Here is a 21,931-nt window from a genome sequence, read left to right as displayed (position 1 = left end):
ATGAATTCATGTAGCATAAAACAACTGATGCAAATGCATCTGTCATTTTAAAATACAACTGTGAAGAAATATGATTTTACATTGTATTAACCTTGTTACTGGCTTAATAAACATAAAAATATTTATTGAAAAACAAAAATTCCCATGAAATTGGAAGTAGAATCACTTTTATTTTCATAAATAGATAATTCAGTATATTAACAACACTTTTAGCAGGATATGTTAGTTGTCATTATCTGGTTTAAACTAAGTATGCAGTAGTTAACACAAATAGTTATTACATCTATGACATTCATGCAACTTCTTTACATTTATTCACTTCCCCAAATTTCGAAGACGATTTCAAAGAATATTATATATAATGGGATAGTTAGTCAAAGCGTCACCTTTGCTGAGTCAACAGAATATTTACTATCTGCTTATCTTAAAGTTGCCAATTATTGATTAAATGTAATACCAGTATTTACTGCACTTTACAGAAGCACTGAGCATATTACATGTTTTCATTCCATATATGGAAGTATGACCCATAAAAATGTCAATATGTGAAACTGACACATATTGTCAATAAATTTAGCCTAGTTACTAAATTTTCAAATGTGAAAATTTAGTAACTAATAAGCACTTGTTTCTAAAATAAATAGATCTTACAGGCCAAGAGTAATAAGCTCACATCAAGTACAGTTTAAAGTTTTGTCAGTAAAAGGCATAGAGCACAAAAATACAGGGAAATTAAAGTATTTTTTCTATAAACAACAAAATAAATGTCTGTTATTACTCCACTGATTCTGAAAACTGCAGCTTCAAATATTAAATGTTATATAGCAAGGAGTAATTAGCATTTCCATATATAAAAAAAAAACCTCACTGATTCTATGTAGCTTTTTTTCCCATGAGTATAAACTATGATTTAAGTAATCATTTATTTTAGCACAATATTCAGATAGGTATAATCTATTTTTCATAATGAAATGTTTATTCCTATCTCAATACTTTATGCAGGTTTTACTTATTTGTCACAGAGTTGCTGTGTTTATCTATGTAAGTGCTCAGCACAGTTCCTGGCACAAAGTAAGCTCTCAACATACCCTACTATTACTACTTCTATTATTTGAACCAATCTGTCATTTATAAGAGAAAAATTAGGTGATGCCCCAGGAGAATAATCAAAAGAAGATAAACCTATGTATGTATTATGAATCCACTATTTCCCAGGTTTGTGTATATACTAAACTATTTCAAATATTACAAGGTATTTTTAAGATATACTGTACCTGTTTGCTCTCTTAAGTTTCTGCTATGGCCTTTGGCCTAAAGCAATACAATTCTGACAGGATAAGTGTTTTAGAAAACTATATAAAAACCATGTACACTGAAATCAGGTTAACAAAGGCATTTTACTCTAAATTCTGTAACAAAGTAGTAGAGATTTACCAGTGTAATTCAGGACAACCGATCTTGTTTAGGCTTAAAGTTCTTTCTTTTCATCATGCATTATTTGACTTCTGCAAAAACATTTTCACTGTCTTCTCACACAAATACTAAGAGCTGTTACCAAGTTCTGTCCCCTAAGTAAAAAATCCATTAGAAAAAAGTACTTTAAAAAATATTGTAGGTTTGCTTACTGAGTCTGAAATGAAGTACAGGGCTATCAGCATAAGAGTAAGCTCTTAAATGGTCTCAACATACCTATAAACACTGATTTCTAAGTAAATTATAGATTCTAACATGTATAAGGGATTTGGTATGAAGATTTTTTGATCTTTAACTAAAAGTGATTTTTTTCCCCCAACCAGAAAAGGTAACTGACACAGAAGATAACAAGTCTGTGCTACAACTGACATATCAGAGAGGGGTAAAAAACCTTGTCTGTTAAAAACTGACTCCTGTCATTCTTCTGGTATCAAATAAGAGGAATAAACTTTTTTTTGTGAAGATAGAAAAACACACCTGAAACCACATGATTCTGGCCTGTAGTGTATTAACCTGAAACTTACTACTACCCAGAGTTCAGGAAGAAAAACCCAACCCCCAAATATGCCCTTTAGAAGCACAATAAAAATTTTTCACAGGTTGTCCTGATTAAAAAGGAGTTCGGAAACAAAGCATGAAACACTTCCACTGTGTTAAAAATCAAGAACAAATAAACTGAAGGCAGATTCCCTCTGAATGTACTAAATTAATCTATAGGCTTCAGAGAAATCATTTCAAGAAAGATGAAGTTCCATGGTTTATCTTATCTGGAAGAAAATTCAAAGTGCACACTGTATCAATGTATTTTAGGAGATGTAGCACCCAGTGTCCTTCTGAGGTTTGATATCTGGTTCTTTCATAGGTTTCACCACTTCTTCTGGTTTGGGTTTAGCCTATGGAGGAAGAAAAATACAGTGTAAGTACATAAACTAAGATCTGGAAAACAAACACTAGATCTATTCCACTTCAGACTAATATAAAGATGATATACTAAAATACACAGCACGGAGACTAACAAAGCTGTGCCAGAAGCTACATACAAACCAATTCAATTAAAGACATAACAGGAAAGCAACATTTCAGTGAAGATGAAAACCTGATGGGTAGGCAAAAATGAAGCTAATGGTACTCTTACTCTTTCTGAGGAGGGAGAAACTGAGCCATCAACCTGTGCACATGGAACCCTCAAGTTTGAAGATTACTTGTGACGGTAACAGGCTACCTCTTAGGACATTATTTAAGAGGCTGAACAGGATGCAGAAACTGTTATTTTAAGGAATAATGGTTTTAGTATGGGTAGGAAATTATATTAAAAAAAAAATTTCAAGGAAGCAGCTATGGCTACAAAATAATTCCCATCCCTTTTTTCACAGACCCCCTCTCTTTTGGTAGCCAAACCTCAAAATTTCCACTTAATCTACCATTTGGTTTAGTACACTAAGATGTACTTAGATATAAATGAATAAAGCAGTCTAATTTTACCCCTGGATGATGTCACAGAATGCTGAAATTAGGTCAAATCTTCAAATACCATGCACTATGCTGAATCAAAAACAGCATTGCTATAGCAATATAAACATGGATGAGCCATCCTTTTTAGACCTGTCCTCCCACACTCTTCTTAAAGGAGACTCTGACGAATTGTAAAAAGGCAAGATAATGTGTTGAAAACAACATCACTCAACTATGTAAAAAATCAGAAGACAATTAGCGCCTAGAGGTTTACCTCTGAAAAGAGTTCAGATTTTACACCAAGCACTGTAATTAGCTAATTGAACATTTAGACAAATACATGCATCTATTTAAATAGAGGACAATATCAAACTGTGAAGTCTGAATTCTCTTTTGAAATTTTTGTGAATGAATGGAAAAAACCCAATCCCGTACACTGTCATCCTTGGGTCTTTGGGTGAGATCAAAAGCAGCCAATGTTTCTGGTGTCCAGTGCACACTTGTAGGAGGAAATTCGAAAGGTACAGGTTCTACGAGACCATAAACTGCTTTGAGTTCCAGTTGTGGGGCTTCTGTTGGAACTTTTTGAAAGTAACTGCAAAAAGCAATGGAAACAGCAATTCATTCAGTTATTTGTTAACTATTTGAGTGTCTATTTATGTCCAAGACCTTGTGCAAGGAAATGACAATTTAATGATGAATTACATAGAGAACAATTTCCTGTCTCACGTAGTTTACAGATGAGTAGGTGACAAAGTCAAGAAACTCTGTCAACAACTGTGCAATGTAACTGAAGCTATGAGGGATGTGGAGTGCCGTGAGAACACAAAAGAGGGGCAATTAAAAGAGGGGCAGATTTGGGGGGTCAGGGATGCTTTCCAAAGGAAGTGATAAAAGTTAAACTGGGCACGTTCAAGGATGTGAAAGCACAGCATGACCAGATGCAGAATATAAAGGGAAGAATGCAAGACAAAAAGCAGGGACAAAATTAATTCTACAACCTCCATAGGTACTGATCTATAGTTTGAACAACACTGATTTAATAATGGAAAACTGCTTGACAGGCCTAAACAGAACTGACAGAAAATTAATTTCCCTGCTTTATACGTGGCTGAAAAGAGAATGAGATGAGTATGCCAAGAGAAGGTATGTATATGTAACACACAGAGAAGGAATGGCAGGGAAACAAAGGTAAGAGAAAGTTAGGACAGTAGAAGTGGGCTATATATTAATAATTCATGTTTGAATTTTTAAACCTGCTTTTATATGTTATCATCAAAAGCAGAATAAAAGGTCTAACACAAGTGAATTCTATCACCAATTTAAATAGAAAATTAATGCTCAACTTCAATGCAACTTGATATAAAATGTATGAGAATAGAGACTAACAAACTGTGGTATTATTAAAACGATATTATTATTTAAACATTATAAATACGTTCAAACCTCAGTATCTTTGGGGGATTGGTTCTGGGACCCCGGCAGATACCAAAATCCAGAGATGCTTAAGTCCCTTATGTAAAGTGAAGTAGTATTTGCATATAACCTACGCACATCCTCCCGTAAACTTTAAATCATCTCTAGGTTACTTATAATACCTAATAGAATGTAAATGCTATGTAAATAGTTGCTAGCCTGCAGCAAATTGAAGTTTTGCTTTTAAGGACTTTCTAGAATCCCCCCTCCCTGCCCCCCCATATACTTTCAATCTGCAGTTGGTTGAATTCCGGATGTGGAACCCACAGATTACAGAGGGCCAACTGCACATACTATACCGACTACTAAAATCATACTGAGCTGTACTCACATAAATCCATTTTCTCTCTGACATTTTTCAAGGGTGTTCTTCACAAGATTTCCAAGTTTCCTAAAGAACAAGTGTCCTGAAGGTTTGACTGTTGGTCCAGGGCCTTTGGTTTCTCCATATTCTTTGCATAATGCTTCTGCCTTTGCATAAACTGCATGTGAAAGGGATATACAGTCATTTGATTATAATTATTGATTATTTATACTAAAAAGGCTATTAATCAGAGATGCTCTTTAACTAGCATAAGAGCACTACCAACAATAGTATAAGGGGTAGGTAGGTATTTTCTACAAGTTCTAGGTTTTCGAAGCACTTTTTTCTTTCCTCCAATTACTTCACTGATTCTCATTCCCTTTCATGAACTCCGCCAACATCTCTTTTAACTGCCCATTCCCTCTATGATTAAACATTAGTTTTTAAAAGAGGAGTTAATATTCTGGCAGGAATACTTACATTTTTCTGCCTCTTGAAGAGACCTGATTGCTTCACCACATTTATCACTAGCCAACAAAGTCTGACCATGATAACAATAAGCCTGATAAAAGAAACAAATTTTTATTCATTCTCTCCTCAAATGATGCTTTCCACTATCATCGTTTTCGTTATGCATCAGACAAAGAAATGCCTTTGTCCATTGTTTGAAGTATCAATGCAGTCCCTTACATCTCTTTACTTGAATAAGCTTCCCCCCATCTCTGTTGGTATATAAAGTGGAATTATGTCAAGCCTTGAGCCAAACTAGCCTTCTAACCATGGACTGAGAGCAAAAACTATTTGCTGAAACCTGTTTTTAAAATTAGGGCAGAGGGGATAAAGGAGGGAAATTAGTGTGCTAATACAGAGGGAGAAGGAGGAAGGATTTGAGGTTAAAGACTAAACAGGTCTTAAGAAAAATGTTACCAGGCTGGAATAGAACATGCTTATTCTTTAAATGTCTACCATCAATGCAGGGATTGCACATGGTCTTATGCAGTGTGTTTGAAAGCAGATTATAAGGTATAAGAAATCTTATTTATGATTCTTCACCAACCCAGGTGATACACTGTATGGCTAAGTCTTTAGATAAGCATTAGTAAATATCTTTCTCAGTGAACAGGATGAAACGAGAGAATTCTCATGAAGTTTGCAGAAGGTTCCAGCTTAAAAGTGGGCCTGAATCAAACAGTAATTCCATTGCTATAACCCAGCTCTACATCATCTCCTTCCACTTGCTTTACTCCACAATGGCTGCACTGACTATCAGGGAACATTTACTGAGAGCTGTCCATTATCTGTAAAATGCTAACGAAGAGTCAGGCGAGATGACAGAACTGGTGCTCGAGGGGCTGGAGAGACAGTAATTTACATTGTTTCTGGGCTAAAAATACTTACATAAGCTGTGTAGAAACACATTTTCAAGTGAAGATATTTTCTCCATTTAGCAGAGTATGCAGGCTCCAAACTGGATAAAGCATGATCTAAAGTTACATTTTAAAAAGCAAAATATAATTTCACCCTGATTCACTAGGAGACTTATAGCTTATGTGTTCAGATGCTAAAAGACCGTTCAAGTCTAAAACTCAAGCATTTACACTTTAAAAATCTTGCTTTGGGCTTCCCTGGTGGCGCAGTGGTTGGGAGTCTGCCTGCTGATGCAGGGGACACGGGTTCGTGCCCTGGTGCGGGAAGATCCCACATGCCGCGGAGCGGCTGGGCCTGTGAGACATGGCCGCTGAGCCTGTGCGTCCGGAGCCTGTGCTCCGCAGCGGGAGAGGCCACAACAGTGAGAGGCCCACGTACCACAAAAAAAAATCCCCCACAAAAAAAAAAACCCCTTGCTTTATTTAAAGTGATTTATTTTATTTACTTATTTATTTATTTAGATTTGATGGTTAATGCAATTTAAGTTTGAGATAATGATAAAAATAGCAATGACTAAGAACTTCAAAGTAAATATGAATACTATTATAGTATCTCTTTCCAACCTTTTTCATAATACAGCAATGCCAAGAATAGTCTAGTCACCCAAGTCAGAAGCAAGGATACTCTCCTAACCCTCATTCACCACCCCATCCCTGCATCTTGTATAAAACACACATGCTCATATATCCTGCCAAACACCTTTCGAATGTATTTCTTCCTCTCCATTTCCTACTCTGCTATCTTTGTCAAAACCTTCATCATTTCTTCCATAGTACTTAGGAAGAAATGATTATAATCTAAGTAGAGTCAGCCTACTACTCCTTCACTAGTAAGCCCATTTCTCATCTTGCAATGATAGGGACCTTTCTTAAATTCAAGTCCAGTCAAGTCAGATTGACTTTACTATACCTTTTAAGGGGTCCCAAATACCTACCGAATGAAGGCCAAACTTCTCAGACAGGCTTACAGACCAATCATAGCCTCACATATGCACACTTTCGTATCCTTTGCTCCTAGCTCTCATCCTGTTTCAGCTAAAACATGTCTCAGTCCCAGAATGTGCTAAGTTCTTTCTAATCTTTGTACATACTACAGAATGTTCTACTCTTCCCATATGCTAAAGCATCCCAGCAAATCTAGAATTTCTATTTCTATTTCAAAATAAGGCTAAACCACCACCTTCCTCTAGAAAGCCTTCTCTAGCATGCCCAGATCCTTTAGGTTTTTATTTCAGCCCTGTAACCACACCTCATTTCATACTATAATAATGTGGTTACATGTTTGTCTCCTTCCCTAGACTGTGAATCTGTATACCCAGCAACTAAAAGAGTAACCATCTGATAAATAGAAACATATGCATGTTTCCTAAATAAGTGAATGAAAAGAATAATACGTTAAGGAGAAGATCTGAGTGCTAGTCTCAGCCTCCCACCTGCTAGCAGTTAAATTACAGATTAGTTATGTTAATTCTCTGGATTTCAGTTTCTTGTCTAAATAAGGATAGTAACTACAAGGTTGTTATAAAGACCAAAAACACTTCAAAAGAAAAACAGCTGTTTAATTATTAGATGTAACTGGTTAAAAAGGATAGCATCATCCTTTTCACTAGAAGTTATGGAGCATATTAACCGTGAACAGCTCTAATTCTTCTATTTTCTTTTAAACAAGATTAATAAAATAGTGCAGCTATTACTACAGCTTTGCAAAAGATGGAACAATCTGAGAGTCCTTTTGCTTTGCTTGTTCCCTACTAAGCCAAGAGCTTAATGTGAAAATCTAAAGACTAAAAATAGAACTTACCAGCTTTTTGATAGAAATTGGCTGTTTCATATGCCAGGGCAGCAATTAGTACAGGAGCATGTTTCAGTTCAATTGCTCGAGCAATTGTTACTATAACCAAAACACAATGAAGTGAATGTATGATTAAGTTCACTTGCATTTACCTTAAGTTCAATTATAATAGCAAAAGACAGTCTGATATCTATTCGGGACTTTAATATAGTTTGTTAAAAGTTTTAACATGCAAAGTAAGCTACAGAAAATGCAAACATAAACAAGCAGAAAACACTGAGCTTGTTGGTTCTGATACCACTTCCTTAAATAAATCACTAGCCAATTACTAATCACAGAAAACCCCTACTACAAAATCGCATGATGTAAGAGGAAACAAATACTTTCAGGGCACTGGAGTTTGAAATAAAGAAAAACAAAAGCCAACAAAGTTTCTTTATTGTTTTCACATAAGTCTTCATTTATTTCCTGCCACTGAAAGGCAAAGATTTCAAGGTAAGCCAAACAGTGGAAGCAGAAAAGAAATGAGCAAGGTAGAGTGGGGGGAAAGATGAATTATAGACTTAATTATGCTGCCAGAAATGGCATGAAATCAAAATTCTCTTAAAAAGAATCATTAAACTGTAAGGCCTTTTCCAGCTAATGAAAAATGAAGGCAAATGCTAAAGGTAAAAATCAATTTTTTAAATTCCTCAAATCCTGAAACTCCAGCAATTCCAGCTAATTCTGATTTTAAAAAAAAGAACTAAATGCCAATATAGACTTTCTTAAAAAAAACCTTACAATATTTAAGATACCTTCTTGAGCTTCAGCTTGACATTGGATAATGTAAGCTTCTATGAGTCGTGCCTCTAAATCCCTCCCCTTTTCTGCGGGTGTAATTAATTTTGGGATATGACTTTCCTGAGAGAGAAAGAAAAAAAAACAACAAAGAAGCCAAATTTTATTTTAACTCAGCGGTTAGAAAGAAAACTGAAGTTATGAGATATTCAATTTGGGGTTTTTCAGAAATTTAGGGTACAAAGAAAGTATAAAATGGAGCAATGTTAAGCTTACAGAGAATGAAAGTTCCTGTACACTAAAACTTTTAAAGCTTCTTATAAATTTTTGTAAAAATAAGAAATTCAAGAGCAAAATTTGGGTCATAATAAATTGCTTAGATATGCAAGTCATATTCTCAACTTAGAAAATGTTTAACTGAAACGGAAACCAAATTTCCCTTTTGCATGACAGCCGAAACTGTTCATTCACATTAATAATAGCAGATATAAAGAAGACTACAGTTCTGTAGCTCACTCAGGATCACAGCTTTTTCATCACTGTAAAACTATCTTATCATGAGAAAATGCAACACTGGCCTCCAGGAGCCTTCAGTAAATAGTAGTTTAATTAGAATGGGGTGGGGGTAATTCTGGTTGGAAAATACGTTAGTCTTTCCCCTAATTCTCATCACATCTCCAAGCAATTTAATGTAATTAGTGTGTACTGATTGCCCCACTGGCATTTTCAATGAAATACAGAGAATATACTCAGAAAATCTGGTTTTGCAGAATCATGATGGCTCCTGGCAACTGCTGCATACAGCAAGGGAAATGCTCAGAACTATCAATTTTTGCGCTTTGTTTTCTCTCATCTTTTCAGAAGAGACTGAAAAATAAGCAGTGAAGTACCACTTGCATCGTCTAATTGTAAAATTCACTGATGATTTCCTGAAGTGGAAACACTTAATATTCTGTAATTGGCTGCACTCATCAACAAGGTACTTAACATAAGGAAAACAGAACACATACTAGTTCTTTCTACGTGATGAAATAATTCCTTCACCCCACCCTGCAAAGAATTAAATAAAAATTATTCAAGAATTAAAGCATTAAGAATATATATTATTATTACTTTACCTTTAAATGTTTAAAAATCCCAGCTGCAATTTTTAAGCTTCGATGGACTTCTTTTGCTTCATCCTCTGTTATGCTGAAAGACAGTGGTTACATTAGTTACAGGATGAATCCCGTTTCTGGTATTAAAACCAACAACTAATACATTCTCATAAATCCACAGAAGTTAGTCATTTGTGTTTTTCACTACGTTTTCTTCTTTTTGACACTTAAGAAACTAACAAATGCACATGAAAAATATCCAAAGAGAAGATACTACAAGTGAAAAAGAGAGCTCCTGTTTAGGGGTCTGGACAAAGCCTTCTTGTTTTTCCTTCCAGATAATCTTCTGTGCATAAACAAGCATAAAAATCAATATACATTTAATGCATGCACATACTTAAAAAACACATACATACACAATATTCACCACTCTGCTCTTGTTTTAATCACCTAAATTTCTTCAGAGACAATTTTACATCAGCACATAGAATTCAACTCCATTCTTAAATGGCTGCATATTATTCCCATGTTCAGGCGCATCACAGTTGGTACTTGCCAGTTTCATATTGCTAATATCCAATTGTACTATTATAAAAACTGTATCTCATTTTATTTCACAGTTCCTTAATCCTTCAAAACATCTTTCACAAACTTATAAGGCTTTGTATTTTTCTGTGAATTGCCTGTTTATTTTCGATTTGTTGATCTTTTCCCTGTTGATTTGTAAAAGCATTATAAAAACAATTTGTCACATGCACTGCAATTTTTTTGACCAATCTGTCATTTGTTTTCTAACTTTGTTTATGGTACTTTATGTGGTCAGTCAACCCTTTTCTTGGTTTGGGGTTTTATTCAGAAAGACCACCCCCATGACAAGATTATTAAAAATTTTTTCCCTTTTAACAGTGGGCTCCATAATTCTGATACTTAAAATATTAACTTTATGAGGCAACCTTACATTTATTAGAAGTGATACTTTTTATCAATAGCCTAGACTTTTTAATAATGAAGCTCCATATGTTTGAAAAATAATAATATGCACATAACCCTTCCCTTTTAACTTACTTTTCTTTGCCAGCCAGTCTTGAAGCATATTTGGTATACCATAAAGCTACATTAAATCCCATGGAAATTAATTCAAAAACAGCATCCTGCTGGGCACTAGAATTATAAACATGATCGTTAAGTACTGTCAATGACTGAGACATCTCTATATGAAGCCTGCTATACATCTTACACAAAATCATAAAGAGCTAAATGCTAACTGAAAAAATGAAGAGTTCTTGTGTTTAATATAGGTTGGGAGGTAAGACACAAGCACACACACACACAATTAACACTGAATGACTAAACATAATGGTCCACAATGTACTTCATAATAGTAAACATGAGAATAGTAGTTCCCAAAGGTTACAGTACGTTGAATAGTTTTAAAAATACAGATTACTGGAACTTATCCCACAAAGAAAGTCTGGGAAGTGCCCAGAATCTGCATTTTTAACAAGTGTCCAGTTGATTCTGGAGCAGGTGATTCTTACACCACATTTTAAGAAAATGGATTTCAGAGGAGAGATCATTTCAGGCTAGAATGGTTAAAGAAGGCTTAATGGTATAAACAGAGTTTGAATTGTGCCTTGAAAGATGGCTAGAAGGGAAGCAGAAGGACATCCCAGATGAGGGAATGATGCTGTTAACGCACAAGACAGGATAAAGATTTTTCTGGTGGCAGTAACCCAACTAGCTTGATTGAAGTTGCCAGTTCATAGAGAGAAATCGAGGAGCAGGAGAGCAAAAAGCCAAGCTGATGTGAAACTGCAGAAGATTCTGAATGCCAAGCCAATTGGTATACTACAAAGAAAAAGGTCTCAAAAATAAGTGTATTTTATATCTTATTTGTTTCCTTCAGATTCTATAACTAAACATGACACAAAGATGGCAAAAAGCTCACAAAGCAAATAATATTTTTATTCACTGTTGTTCTGATGAGACCCTGAAAATTCTTTATACACATTATCTCACTTATCTCAAATGATGAAGTAAAAAACCTGAAGTAATACCCTTATTACACATATAATACTAATAAAGATACAGAAAAATTACCCAAAGGGAAGAAACGAGAATCATGATTCTGCTTTTTATTTTTTATTTAATTGCTGCCTCCATCTTAGAAGGAACAGAGACATGGAAACTTTTTAGATTAAAAAAAAAAAGATTTGTTACAAAACATGAATTAAAAAATACCTTATAAACTATCCTGTTTAATATACATTATAACATACAAAAATATGACAGTTATGAACAAACTTCTTAAAACAGTTTACCATGCCAAAAAAATTTAATGCATAGTTTAACGGCTTATTCTTTCCAGCACTGGGAACTTTCCAATGAATTACATCTACTAATTACATCTAGTAATTCTAGTAATGGTGATCTAAGAGGCATATCTAATTTATAACTTCATCTTTAAATAATAAGATAGTTTTGCTAATTTTTATGGGGTCTCATGAATAGCTCTCTCCTGTTTACCCTTCGTTTATTTCAATCTGCCTTGCTCCCAAACACTCCATTTCTATTGTACCACATCTAGGTAGTAGTTAAGAGTGTATACAGTTGAAAAAACATTTTTCAGAAGATATACTCACAGCACACTTTTCATTGAGTAAGTAGCAATCAAGGATTAAATAATTTAAAAATCTCAGATGTACTGAATACTCAACATTATAACTTAAGGCCTTTACCACATAATTCTTCACTGTCTCATAAAACTATGCTGAGAAATGCTGTCACAAGGAATGAAAATTTAGCATGGTGGGGAAAACTGCCAAATTTATGTAATACAAAACACTTTAGAATCTGCCAAAGTTTTGTAATGTAACAATGGTAGAGGTTTGATTCTTTAAAAAAAGTTTTTAAGGAAAATATTCCTTAATTTTAGATGAAGTACAAAGGGGTACATAAAGCAAAACAGAAAATGAAGACTTACTTGGAAAACCTTGGTATCCCAGAATATTAAAATTTGGAAAGGACCCACAGTCCATAACTTCCTACCCAATTTATGAATTCTATTATATACAATATTCCCAAGGAAGGAAGGAAGGAAACTAACATTTATTGAATGTCTATTAATGCCTGGCATTATATCAGCCCCTTAATACAAAATTTCCTATTTTGTTCCTCACAAAAGCCCTATACCTGTAACCCCCACATACAGTTGAGGAAGCAGATGTTCACACAGGAGAAGCTCTGAGGCTGATCTATGTGTGTATGAATCCAAAGTCCACACTCCTTCCACTGTAATGCCTGCCCTGGTTGTTTGCCAATCCCCATTTCCTTCCCTTCTGATTTTATAAAACGGTTAATTCTAAAGCAAATTGAGATAAAGATATATAACTATTTAAATAACCCAATGGTGTTTAAAAAAAAAAAGTAGTTAAAAATTTAGCACCATTATGATTGGTTTCCTGTTATAATTAGATCTAACTAGTTTCAAGTGAATGATGAGAAAGTTCTGAGGGGAAGTTTTTAAAAAGAGCAGAAACAGTGAAATTAGGAAGAAAAACAAATACAGTACTGTCAGTCAAAAGGGTATGGAACTGGGGTGGAACTGGGGAGAATGAAAGAAGGAGACTGACCAGAGACATCTGAACTATCCATCAGAAAAGGAAAGTAGTGGACAAAGCAAAGTTCTGCTCTGCTTGGATGGAGGCAAAGACCAAAATCTAGGTTTGGGTTTCAACTTCCCAAACCATTCTTTGTGTGTTATTAAAAGTCAAGGCTGCTCAATGTAGTTAACGTTTATATTGATTATCTCAAAAATGATTTGGTCCAGAAGAAACAAATTCTGTTTGTACTTAATAGACTGCATTAGGAGTTTAGGTCAAAAGTTTTATATTAATTTCCTGATAAGGCAAAATGCTGATCAGACTTACATTTTACTTCTTCCACACAGAGGCTACGAGTTAATCACTAGCTAAACAGTTACAAAAATGGCTTGAATTTAGTACTGTTGGTGCTGCTTACCTTGGAACCTGTCCCTGTAATGTATCAGTCCACTTGAAATTTTGAATATATCGTAACTTGCTTTCTTGGGTAGATTCATCCAATGAGTTAATGAAACCTATAAAAAGGTAGAAAACATTTTCAGTTTTACAGGAAATATCACGTGTCTGTTTAGAACATTTTTTGGAGAATGACTTTTTCAGATACCCGAATGAAACTCCCAGCCCCTCTATACCCTTCTCCTAAGGTAACATAATATGAAATATGCACACATTTAATTTTCAAAATGTTAGAAAGACCACATACTACCTTTACATTCTCACATTTCTGACACTCAAGCATACTGAAGAATATAACCTAGAAGACTAAACTATTCAAATCTGAAAAGTCTAAGAATCAAATATGAACTTCTACATAGTTGACTTTTAAAAACTTAAATTGATTTAAATAACTAACCTTGTAAAAGTGAAAAATATGAATCTGCTGCATTCTTCATCATTTGTGGATTACAGTTCAAATCAGTGAACAATTCAAGCAGTCGTGCTCTAGATGATCTCAAGTCACTTAAATGAGACAGAAAGAGAGTAATGTTAAGTAAGCTGTATTACAATGAATCTATGTAAAAGTGGCTTAAAAGTTTCAACTGTAAAAGCTTAAACACACACACACACACACACACACACACACACACCCCTTCCTCTAAGATATTACTAAGTATACAGGAATGAATTTAATTGGACTAACACTGGAGGTAAGTGAAATTTCCAGTAACAGTTGTTTTAAAAGTTGTACTAAAATAAACTCAGTCCAACTAAAGGAGCAAATCATGAATACAATTATATAATAAAGATACACAGCAAGTTTTAATTTTAAAAAATCAAACTAACACAAGCTTTTAAGAAGGGAGGAAAGAATTACGAATGAGTAAATTAATCTGACCAGTTCACAATAGAAGTTTTTTGAAAAATGGAAATTTAACATTTGTACATAATTTTAGTATCCCCTTACAATGTCAAAATTTGACATTATGTCAAAATGTACTTAAGTACAAAACCATATTTTAAAATTGCATTCTATAATACAACACACACACAAACATGCAAAAACACGTGACCACTAGTCATTTTAAAACTGCTCCCTCGTCTCCATTCTCCTTTGCTTCTCTGCAGCAATAAATGTTGCAGACATTTATTGTTTCTTTCTCAAAATTCTTTTCTCCCTTGATTCCAATAACGCCAAATTTTCCAGATTCTCCTCTCATCTCTAAAAGTTCCTTCTCTATTTTCTTCCATGTCCCCTTCATATTCCCACCTCCAGCAATGTTCAGTCTTTGGCTTTCTGCTCTTCTCCCTTCTGAGGTCTCATCTACGAGTATAACTACATCTAATCCTACATCTACATTATCAGCTCTAACTTGGTCCTGTTCCAGTTACACATGTTCTTTCAGAAGGCAACTTGCTTAAATAGGGATCCAGAAATCATATTACATGGACCATGACTAAAGACAATTGGGTGTAAATGACTAAAGACTAAATTTAAATTGTAAGCACCAAGACAGTAGGAACTGTATACCCAGAACTTGGTGTCTGGGATAAAGCATATACTCAAATTTCTGTGTCAAGTGAAGTAATACTAACATTTCAAATATTTTAAGGTTTAGAAGGACTGTAAGTAGCACTGATGTTTACAAAGGAGCACAAACTTAAACCTGAATGGTCTAGATGGAATATTTATTGGTACCAGCTCTAAGGAGGCTGATTCCAAGAAAGTATATAGTAACAACTATATACAGCTGACCCAAAATGGGATGGGCTACCTTATGAATCTGTCATTGTTGAGTTATTTAATTAAAAGCTGGGAGGGGTAATTCTTGGACTCGGAAAAAAATCTGAATTTTTTTCCTTTTGGCCATGCCACGCAACATGCAGGATCTTAGTTCCCCAACCAGGGATTGAACCCGGGCCCCCTGCATTGGAAGCGCAGAGTCTTAACCACTGGACTGCCAGGGAAGTCCCCAGAATTTGAATCCTTAAGGCCTATTCTAGACTCGAATACTTTGCTAGCTATTTCCAAGTAGGCATTCAATCATCACCTGCAAACCAACTTGTGCAAAATTATATTCATATTAAAATGACAGAATTCGAGAAAAGTGTACCTTAGAAGTATCTAATTTAGGTTATTAATTTTACAGATGAGTAATTTTACAGATGAGTAATTAGTAAGAGACTTGCCCAATGCTACAGATAAAACAGTTAAGCTGGGACCAATGTCTAGGATTAGGGGTTGGCAAAGTACAACCTGTAACTTGTTTTTATACGGCCCACAGCTTAATTCTGCAAAAATGAACAAAGAAGAATATCCAATAGTGACTGTGTGTAGCCCACAAAGCCTAAAATATTTACTATTTAGCCCTTTACAGAAAAAGTTTGCTGACCCCTGGTCTAGATCAACCTTTTACTCCAATTACTTCTTTTCACAAAAAGTAGCAATTCTCTTGGCTTTCCTTTACTGGTACCACCAATGTCTTGATCATCTAGGTTCTGTATCTCTTAGACTAAATGAATCCTTTTCAACTTTCCAGAGCAAATGAGACATCTGGCCAGTTGATGCCTCCTTCGAAATCTCTCTTGCATCGATCTCTTTTGTGCCAGTTAAACTCCTCTACTCATACTCCCTAGAACAAAGGTTTACCTAACAGAAATGACTTTCTCCTCTCCCTTCTTACTATCTTAAGTCAGGGGTCAGCAAAGGACCTGAAGATAAATATTCTAGGCCTAGTAGGTCATAAAGTCTCCCCTGGGAATACTCAATCTTACTGTAGAGAGGAAAGGCAGCCATAGACAATATGTAAATAAGTGGGGGGGGGCGCTATGTTCTAATAAAAACTTATCTTTATGAAAACAATCACTGGGCCAATCTGCAGGACACAGTCTGGCAACCCCTGATCTAACCCATACAATGCATTTAAACCCCAGCTCAAGTCCTCTCTGCTACTGAACACTCTGAAGGCTATTTCAGGTCATAGGGACCTCTCCCTGCTCAGAACTCAATTAATTTACTATCTGGCCAATGAACAATATCCATATATGACTTTGTGGAGTCTCTTGTACTGTTGTAACATATAGCTTAACTCTTTTAATTGTGACTGTTTAGCCTCTCTGGGACTCACTCACTGACCTAAACTTGAGGACCCAGTTTAAATAATCTATGACTTAACTTTTCACATGTCATTTGTAAGTTTATAAAGAGTCTAAGGTTAGGGACAGTGTGTTACATACTTCTTCACTGTGCATGACCCTAAAAAAGTACCTCGTATCCATGGGGGGCTCAATCAGTACTTGTGAAGACTGACAAACTTACCTGCAAATTTTTGAAGCAGCAGGGCCAGTGACTACGCCATAATAGTTAAAAGGGACAGGAGCTGTGGCTTTTAATGGGTTCCTATGAAACCAATGTGTCATTCTCTCCAGGTGTTTCCTATTGACAAAAAACAAATGTATAACAATTAAACATAAAACATTTAATAAGCACTGTAAATTATATTAAAATATTTTTTAAAGTAAAAGTTGAAAATTACTACAGGATATATACATTTTAATATAAAACAGACATATACATAAATAAAATGCTTCACTGCCATACATCAATCTCGTTTTAACTGTTTATAGCAGCCTATGCTTAGATCAGGCCTATAAAAAAACATTTGTAAATGTGCTCACAGTAACTGCAATGCTGAAGATACTGGAGCAGTAATGTTTAAACTTTAATGTGTATAAAAATCACGTCGGGGCAGGAGGTGGGGGCTTCGTGTTAAAATGCAAGTTCTAATTCAACAGTCTGGGGTAGGACCTGAGACGCTGATGCTGCTGGTCCCCAAACTACACTTTTGAGGAGCGGAGTACTTGACTTTGGTTGGACAGCTGCAAATGAGAAGGGCACAGGAGCAGAGGAACGTGATTCCGAAAGAGGTTTAAATGGTGACCCTTATTTAGACTGCTAAGATTACTTGACAGAAATAGGTTTTAAATTAACTGTATCTCCCACATGATATTGCTGATGCCAACTGACTGGCTGTAGCATGTATTCTATAATAAATATACTTTCCACATAATAGCTAATAAGAATCAATATTTTCATGATAAAAAACCCCACATGATACTTGATCAATAAAATCTATCCTTAAAATGGTAAAAAATGGCTGAATTATGAACATATTTAGCATGTGTAACTGAAGAAACCTCAGGTAGAGTTGGAGTTGGGACAGGCCTGTAGGGGGGGCTCTCAGGTCCCGCTAGGAGACCTCAGTTAACAGGAGAGAAGTAAACCTACATCTCTGACAGGAAGGTACCTCTAGGTTGCTATCAGAAGGAAGAAGAAAACTTCTCTCCATCCATGGCAGCTCAGCCAGTCAGGCTGTAGCAGGCCAACCAATGAGAAGCCTCCATACTCTGGACTCCCAGGTTCCTCCAATGGACTCTCTGGTTATTACAGCCCCTCCCAACTCTCCTCTTTTCCCTATAAAAGCATGCTCCCCTTGCTTGTTCTCTGTATTTGCTTATGGTCACCCATCTTTGCATATTGCTGATTGTGATTTCTCTTCTAGTCCCTAATAAACTCAGTTTAGTTGGTTAAAAAAATAATATCTATCCTTAGAACATACCTGTGGTTGACAAGGGGGAGGGCAGGTAGGGGAGGGAAGGACTGGGAGTTTGGGATTAGCAGATGCAAACTAGTATATACAGGATGGATAAACAACAGAATCCTACTGTATAGCACAGGGAACTATATTCAATATCCTGTGACAAACCATAATGAAAAAGAATATGAAAAGGAATGTATATATGCATAACTGAGTCACTTTGCTGTACAGGAGAAATTAAACACTGTAAATCAACTATACTTCAATAAATTAAAAAGAAAATGTCTATCCTTAAAACCCAAAACATTTAAAAAACTACCTAAGTGAAATGCCAACTTAAAAAAATTAAGTTCCACACCTTTCAGGTTAAAAAAGAAACGAAAAAAGGAGTGTGTCACTTGCTTAAAAGTCCTTGGGAAGATACCGAAGATAATACAGGAAGGTGTAGTTGAAGACTTAAATATGGCAATTAGATTTCGGGAAGTGGGAGACAAAGTCGGTAAGATTTAATTAATTTGAAACCATTATATACAATGTTGTCCATGGATTTTTCTTATCGGTGAAAATAACGTGGGCTGCACAGTGTAAAAAATATCTACTTTATGCACCTCCCTAACCATATTTATTCATGGCAAAACCGGCTTTGGAGAGCACCAGCTATTTAAGGATGAGGAAACGCACTGTGTATTCAATGAAAAATTGAGCAAGTTCATTTGAGTAACTCAAAACATTTAACAAGTCCTTCAAAAATATATAACCTTCTAAATATCATCCACGTAAATCTCCTTTATAACCTAAATAAACTAATACTGCATCTCTGTGCATATAAACCAAGCCTCCCAGAGATAATGGCACACAATACACTCGACCGTGACAAATTTTCCACAAATACTCTTTTAAGGCGGCCTCCCACGTCCTGGATGAAAATGTCTTAAGTTCTGCATATCTTTACTTCAGGACCGAAGACGGTAAGTACCGTGTTCTCTACCCCTCCCTACCCAATCTGTCCGGTCAGAGACCCGCACTCCAGTTTTCAAGAATTCGAAGGGCGGGGTAAAAGGACGACACACCCACCTGCAGGTGCAAGGAAGGGTGCCGTTGAAGCCACCAGCACAACAGTCGGATCGAGGCTGCCACCTAAGCCGAGGCCACAGGAAGAGTCCGATGACCGACAAGGGTTCCCCACTCCGGAGACCCTGGGTCCCGCGACGAACCTACCACCCCCGAGCTCCCAACGTCCACTTCCTGTTTACCACCCAGCCTCTTCCTCCCGGGCGCCGTCCGGCTTAACGCCGTTAAGACCTTGCGCAGGCGCACACCTTAGCGTGCCCCTCCTGAACAGGCATTTTCGTGGAAAGCCGATACTATCTACCCGGGAGAGGCGGGCAGAAGGTGCCTAAACAAACTCCTATGTAGCCATAAGACCCTCCCCCCGCCCCCAACCGCTAGTGGAGACGCGGGCAAGGCGAGTCAGTGAATATAGCTGTTAATACCATTGATTCGTGGGGCTAATGTGAATTTCTTTCTCTCGTTTGTTCCAAGGCACTTTTTACACAAGTTCCATAGACTCCCGGATAGTGGTCCCCAAAAATCTCCTTCTAGTGCCTTGAAACACTTGAAGGAGTCTTTTGGGGACCACTATCCGGGAGTCTATGGAACCTGTGTAAAAACCTTGACCCTATTGCTTGGGACTCCGGGGAGACAACAGGGGTAGGGATAGTACTGGGAAACACCCATCCTCATGACATACTTACCGGATTTCTCGATGTCTGTACAGCACCCCTCCAGAGGGAAGAAAGGCAGTGTCCGAGTCCGCAAACGAGAAAGGGAGGGAGTCGCAAAGCCCGGATTACCGAACTTGAGCGACGGAAACCAGGCCTGCGGGAGCCGATCACGTGGTCAGGGCGGCCATGACAGCTACCGAGGCGGCAGTGCGCGCCGCTCTTGGGTTGAGGCTCCCGCGTTGTCGCAGTCCCCTTAAAACACTCCGTTCCTCAGCCCTTTCTTAGATATTCCTCCACAGTCTTCCCTCTTGAGCTACGGTCTCCTCCAGAGACAAAGAGCAGAGATGGCCGGGCCTCCCACCCCGAGGAAGAATGCCGCAATAACAATGGCGGCCGCTCGGTGGAGCGGGGCGGCCTCAACCTAACACGAGGCGGGGCCTCGGGGGCGGAGCCTCGGCGGGGCGGCCGCTTCAGAGCCGCAAAGTTTGGCTGTGGCGGCAAATGGGCTTGGGCGGCTCCTTGGCGGGTGGTGGCGGTGGCCGTAGCGGTTCCTCTTGGCCCTGTTAATGTCGGGGCCAGGCCCGGGGAGGATGGCGCCCTAGAGCCCGGCCTTGCTGGGGTAGGGGCGGGAGGGGACGGGGTGGGGACCGGCCATGTCGGAGGTGACCCGAAGTCTGCTGCAGCGCTGGGGCGCCAGTTTTAGGAGAGGCGCCGACTTCGACTCTTGGGGCCAGCTGGTGGAGGCGATAGACGAGTATCAGATGTGAGTGACTAACCGCGGGAGCGGGCCAGACCGGCTCCAGTCGGCCGCCTCCCGCTTCTTTCTGTCGGTGTCTCTCATCAGTGTATCTGCAGCCAAGGCTTCTCAGGGTGGGGCCCCGCAGGCGCTGGGGCTGAGATCCCACTGGCCCTGGAGACCAAGGTCCAGTCTCTGGGGTTTTTCGCTCTCCGCCTCAGCAGGGCCAGTTCCGTGCAACAGGTAGCCCTTCTTTCTTGGGGCGCCAGCCCATTCAGGCTACCTACTGAGTTCCTTGCCACCGTCTCATGGGTCCCCCGCTCTGCAGTCAGTTTCCTTTTCCCCTCTCCTCCGCCTCTCTCAGGTTGCCGCCCCTCAGTTTCTCTTTTAGAATCTCGGAGGAATACTTGTGTGTTCTCCGCCCACGTCCCCGGGATGAGGGGCCTCGCTCTGTGTACGGTGCCTTCCTCCTACCCTGTGTAGGGCAGGAGGGAACTGGTGGCGATTGAGGGGAGGGGAGGGGGTGCCCCCAGGAGGCAGCAAGGCCGGAGGTATCTCCTCAGCCCAAAGAAAGGTCTCCTCTCGCGCCCCTTGTCCACCCCTCTTTCTGGGGAGCCGTGTTTTCCCAATTCACCTCGATTCCGTTTCGGTTTCTGGGACTGTTATTTGCTAGGCTGGGTGAGTCCCACCCACCCCCTCCCTCGGTTGCTCTGGGTGGAGTCCCTGCAGGATGTGAACAGAAGAGAGCAAAATGTGAATTAATAGACCACGCACAGGAGTCACCACCGCCTCCTTGGGTCCCTCCTCCTTTTCCTGTGTATAATGTATAGCCGCAGGGTACATGTGAGCACCAGGTTCTTTGATCTACCCAAGTCCGATTTCTTTCCCTTTATGGTTTCCTCTCAAAACTTCAGCGGTGTTTTTAAAATTAAAAGACAAGGTTTGCGTATATATTAAACCTTGCTTATAGTTTTCTTGCACATTTTACTGAAAATAGGAACTGCCTGCTGAAATGCTGTTGTTTGCAAACTG

General features: G+C 37.9%; 2 protein-coding genes across 12 annotated transcripts in view; one reads left to right on the top strand and one right to left on the bottom strand.

Moving 5' to 3' along the window:
* Window positions 1–1,183: 1,183 nt before the first annotated feature.
* On the bottom strand, window positions 1,184–20,559 carry BROX (BRO1 domain and CAAX motif containing). Of its 4 annotated transcripts, XM_060127332.1 has the most exons (14): window positions 20,194–20,559; window positions 19,514–19,576; window positions 17,161–17,277; window positions 14,257–14,363; window positions 13,822–13,918; window positions 10,867–10,962; window positions 9,823–9,895; window positions 8,722–8,827; window positions 7,934–8,023; window positions 6,104–6,189; window positions 5,186–5,267; window positions 4,733–4,883; window positions 3,361–3,520; window positions 1,184–2,366 (listed from the first exon to the last, which is right to left on the bottom strand). In XM_060127332.1, the coding sequence occupies exons 3-14, from the start codon at window positions 17,259–17,261 to the stop codon at window positions 2,280–2,282; spliced, it is 1,236 nt and encodes a 411-aa protein (XP_059983315.1). In that variant the 5' UTR covers window positions 17,262–17,277; window positions 19,514–19,576; window positions 20,194–20,559; the 3' UTR covers window positions 1,184–2,279. The 4 variants fall into 4 exon arrangements, with proteins under 4 accessions (XP_059983315.1, XP_059983342.1, XP_059983333.1 ...); XM_060127359.1 differs by lacking the exon at window positions 3,361–3,520; XM_060127350.1 differs by lacking the exon at window positions 19,514–19,576 and having other exon boundaries at window positions 17,161–17,280.
* A 226-nt stretch (window positions 20,560–20,785) lies between these two features.
* The window catches only part of AIDA (axin interactor, dorsalization associated), a 42,489-nt gene continuing 41,343 nt past the window's right edge, over window positions 20,786–21,931 (top strand). For 7 of the 8 annotated variants that reach the window (XR_009536309.1, XR_009536310.1, XM_060127390.1 and 4 more), the window contains exon 1: window positions 20,786–20,926. Coding sequence is in view for 6 of the 8 variants with exons in the window: in XM_060127390.1 (XP_059983373.1) it covers window positions 20,817–20,926 (110 nt within the window). In the remaining 2 variants the exon portion in view is untranslated. The remainder of the gene's footprint in view (window positions 20,927–21,931) is intronic. The other variant, XM_060127375.1, reaches the window with a different exon arrangement.

Source organism: Lagenorhynchus albirostris, chromosome 2, assembly GCF_949774975.1.
Source record: "Lagenorhynchus albirostris chromosome 2, mLagAlb1.1, whole genome shotgun sequence".
In the NCBI taxonomy this organism is placed as follows: domain Eukaryota; kingdom Metazoa; phylum Chordata; class Mammalia; order Artiodactyla; family Delphinidae; genus Lagenorhynchus; species Lagenorhynchus albirostris.
Note: the sequence above shows the minus strand (reverse complement) of the source record. Positions and strands in the feature narration are given on the sequence as shown.